Genomic DNA, 3,568 nt, shown 5'->3' on the forward strand with positions numbered 1-3,568 from the left:
TTCACTGGGGATTACCAAATAGGGATAACATCACCAGCAGCCAATCAGATGGTCCTCTTGAGTATACATGGATGAAAGGCATATTACACTTAAGTAACAAGACATGACAGACCATGTGTTAGTGCTAAATAATTTATGCCTCAGTCACATAATTAATCACAAAGCCAAGATGAGACCTGGTCAGCTGTTTGGGGTTTAAATTAAAACTAGCTTCTCTATCTGAAAAGAAAGATAGTTGGCAAATGTTATGATCAGAAGTGCAATGTAGAATTCCTAGTTGCTCTGTTTAGAATATACAGTCCCAGGTTTGGTTTGGTTTTTCTGGCAGACATTTAACCATTTTACAATTCTATCCTACCAACATTTTTTTCATTGACTCCATTGCATTTCAGTGGTGCTAAAGGTATGTCCCTTATTTATATCTTCCTGTGTCCCTACTGAAAGGTTTCACGTTTATTTAATAGACTTCAGTTTTTAAAGTTAGCATTCAATATTACAGACATAGTTGATCTTTAGGCACAAATGCTAGTGTTTAGATGTTGATATTCTTGATATTTGCATTTGCATCCTCCGCGCATAGGTGACGTGCGGGGGGACCTACAGGGTCAAGTGCCCCCCTGCCCCGATTTCTGCTTGGCCTGCCGAGAGGGAGGGACAGGAGGTCTATCCTTCTCCCACTGCACCTGCCCCCCAGCACGATTGGCCTCAGCCCTGGCAATCGGGCCCAGGTGGGGAGCGGAAGGGGCGGGACCAGCCACTTCTCATGTTGACTGCTCCGAGTCGCTGCTCTGTGCAGTGAGGCAGCTGCCTGAGAGAGAGCCTGGCTGGAGAGATGGTGCTGGCAGCCCACCCTCTCTGCTACCCACCCAGACCCAGCTGCCGGGGACAGGGGCTGAGTGAGCCAGAGTCCCCCTTCGCTCCCGGCACATTTTCGGCTCGTTCGGCCCCTGTCCCCAGCGGCCCGGTTTGGGTGGGGAGTGGAGAGAGCAGGCTGCTGCTGCCACCTCTCCAGCTGGGCTCTCTCTCAGGCAGCTGCTGTGCTTCACAAAACAAGGTGTCAGCTGCACGAGAAGCGGCTCCATCCTGCTCCATGCCCTGGGCACCGCTGCCAAGGGTAGGGGCCGAACATGCCGGGAGGAGGCACAGCAAGAGAAGGACAGAGCTCCCACCCCATTGGCAGGTAACTCTTGGGGCGGGAAGAGCATGGCGGTCCCGGGCTGGGCGCAGAATGGGAAGGTGCCAGAAGCAGGTTCCCTGGCCTCTACTCAGCCGGGGCTGGAGCTGGCCCCAGTCAGGCCCAGAAGCACATGCTTCCCGCTCCTGTGGTCTCATCCCCCCAGGAGCCGGAGGGATTGGCTAGATTGGTGAGGCTGGAAGCTTCTCCCAGAGGAGACACGTGGCATGGTCATGTATCCTCCCCTTTACTTTGTGCTCCCTTTCCCCAGTATTAGGAGGCACGAATGGTCTATGCTGGAGGCTGGCCTAACGCTATAAAACTTGGGTCTTGTGTTGATATCAGTATCACAAAAACTATTAAAATACAGTGCTGATTGTACTTAAGAGCTTGATCCTGCAAGATGTGGAGCAGTCACATAGCCCATTGAAGTCAGGATGAATTGAGGGTGCTCAGCACCTATGTAACAATCTATAAAACTCTTATCAGATACCCTTTAATCTCCCAACATGCACTTTAATTAATCAGAAATGGAGAGTTAAATATAAAATGTGATTTGGGGAAGGAGCTTAGGCATTTGATTTTAAATCCTTTTAGGATCAAAAATCAAAAAGTCATGTGATTTGTGATACATGGGGTCCCCAGTATACATCTCCCCCTTATCCGCTGTTTCGGATATCCCTCTCTCCTCAATAGGGGAACGTGTTCCAATTACGTTGTTCCTGATCCACATATCCATCATTTACACAGTTCGGGACCAGTGTGAATTGGAACACGTTTCTCCATTGTACAGTACAGTACTGTACTTGTGTCCACTGGTCACGTTCAAGGCTTATTACCTACAGAGGACATTCTCCGTGCTGATTAAGGAGACGGCAGGTGAAGGAAAGTCAAGTGTAAAGGAGTTTTGGAAGTTCTACAACATTTTGAATGGCGTGGAAAACATTGATGCATCGTGGGAAGAGGTCACATCGCAATGTATGAACAGCATTTGGCACCGTGCATGGCCAGATGCTGTCCACAGCTTCGTGGGATTTGATGCCGTTCCTTCTCTCGAGCAAGAAATTGTCAAGTTGGTGAAGGATATCGGCTTCGAGGAGGAGGATGTACAGGAGTTCTTAGAGTCTCACACTGAGCAACTGACAAATGAGGAACTGTTTGAGCTGTAGTAACAAAGGATATCCAAAGAAAGCAAGGACGATGATGACAATGACATAGGGCAGGAAGCCAGGAGTCTGATGACAAAGAATCTCTCCCGTTTCTTTGGATTGCTGGATGAGATGACGGAAATCATACAGAGTGGTGATCCTTTTCGTGAACAGACTGCCAAAGTCTCCAGGGCTGTCAATGATGCAGTTGCTTGCTACAGGGAGATCTATCATTCAAAGAAGCATGCAGGAGAGCAAACATTGATAAAATCTTTTTTTAAGACTGCCGCAACCAAAAAGCCAGTCATGGAAAAGCCAGCCCAAGAAAACCCAGCCGCCACCCCTACCTAAGTTTAGCGTAATTGACACTGTTTTATACTGTATTATTGTACTGTATTTACTGAATTAAAATGTTCTTTGTGTTTGAACGGTGTTAGTAGGTTTCTACATTTTTTATTCAATGTTTTATGTGTAAAACATGTAGTGTATAACCTGTCATAAAAAGGTACACTGTTTAGGCGAAAAGAGCATTGTCATAGGCGAGTGTGGTGAAGTAGTGAACGCATCCCCCCCCTTATTTCATTATTTCTGATGGGGGAAAAATTCCCCGGTATATGTCGTTTCGGTATCCACTGACCTTTTCAAGAATGCGACCCCAATGTATGCAGGGGACTCCCTGTATAGTAATGAATGTTTACTTAGGTCTGGGCTACACTAGCGGGGGGGGGGGGTGGAACTAAGATACGCAACTTCAGTTACGCTGTTCGCATAGCTGAAGTCAAAGTATCTTAGTTCGACTTACCTGGCCATCCTCACGGCGGCAAGTCGACTGCCGTGGCTCCCCCGTTGACTCCGCTTACTCCTCCTGCCGAGGTGGAGTACAGGCGTCGATTCGGGGATTGATTTATCGTGTCCCAACGAGACACGATAAATCGATCCCCGATACATCGAACACTACCTGCTGATCCGGCGGGTAGTATAGATGTACCCTTAGGCTCTGACTACAAAGAGACTGTGCTTTTGGCTAATCAAATCTTGGAAGTTTTTGAGCTCATGTACAGAATTAAAATGTATTTGTGAAAAAACAAAAATTGGGGTGGCTTGGAAAGGCCTCAGAGAGCTCAGCTTTATTGCCAACTAATGCACTTTTTAGTGTGCAATCACTCTTTGTCATGGAAAGTGATTTTAAAGTTTCTCCTTTTTTGCATGCTGCAGAACGTATTTCAATGGGGTAAAAAGTTGCATT

General features: G+C 47.2%; 1 protein-coding gene across 1 annotated transcript; it reads left to right on the forward strand.

Moving 5' to 3' along the window:
- Positions 1 to 1,200: 1,200 nt before the first annotated feature.
- LOC117884981 (tigger transposable element-derived protein 1-like) lies at positions 1,201 to 3,057 on the forward strand. Its single transcript, XM_034786052.1, has one exon. It carries the CDS (start codon positions 1,807 to 1,809, stop codon positions 2,341 to 2,343), a length of 537 nt encoding a protein of 178 aa, XP_034641943.1. The 5' UTR covers positions 1,201 to 1,806; the 3' UTR covers positions 2,344 to 3,057.
- The last annotated feature ends 511 nt before the right edge of the window (positions 3,058 to 3,568 follow it).

The sequence above is a fragment of the Trachemys scripta genome, chromosome 11 (genome assembly GCF_013100865.1).
Source record: "Trachemys scripta elegans isolate TJP31775 chromosome 11, CAS_Tse_1.0, whole genome shotgun sequence".
NCBI classification, from domain to species: Eukaryota; Metazoa; Chordata; order Testudines; family Emydidae; genus Trachemys; species Trachemys scripta.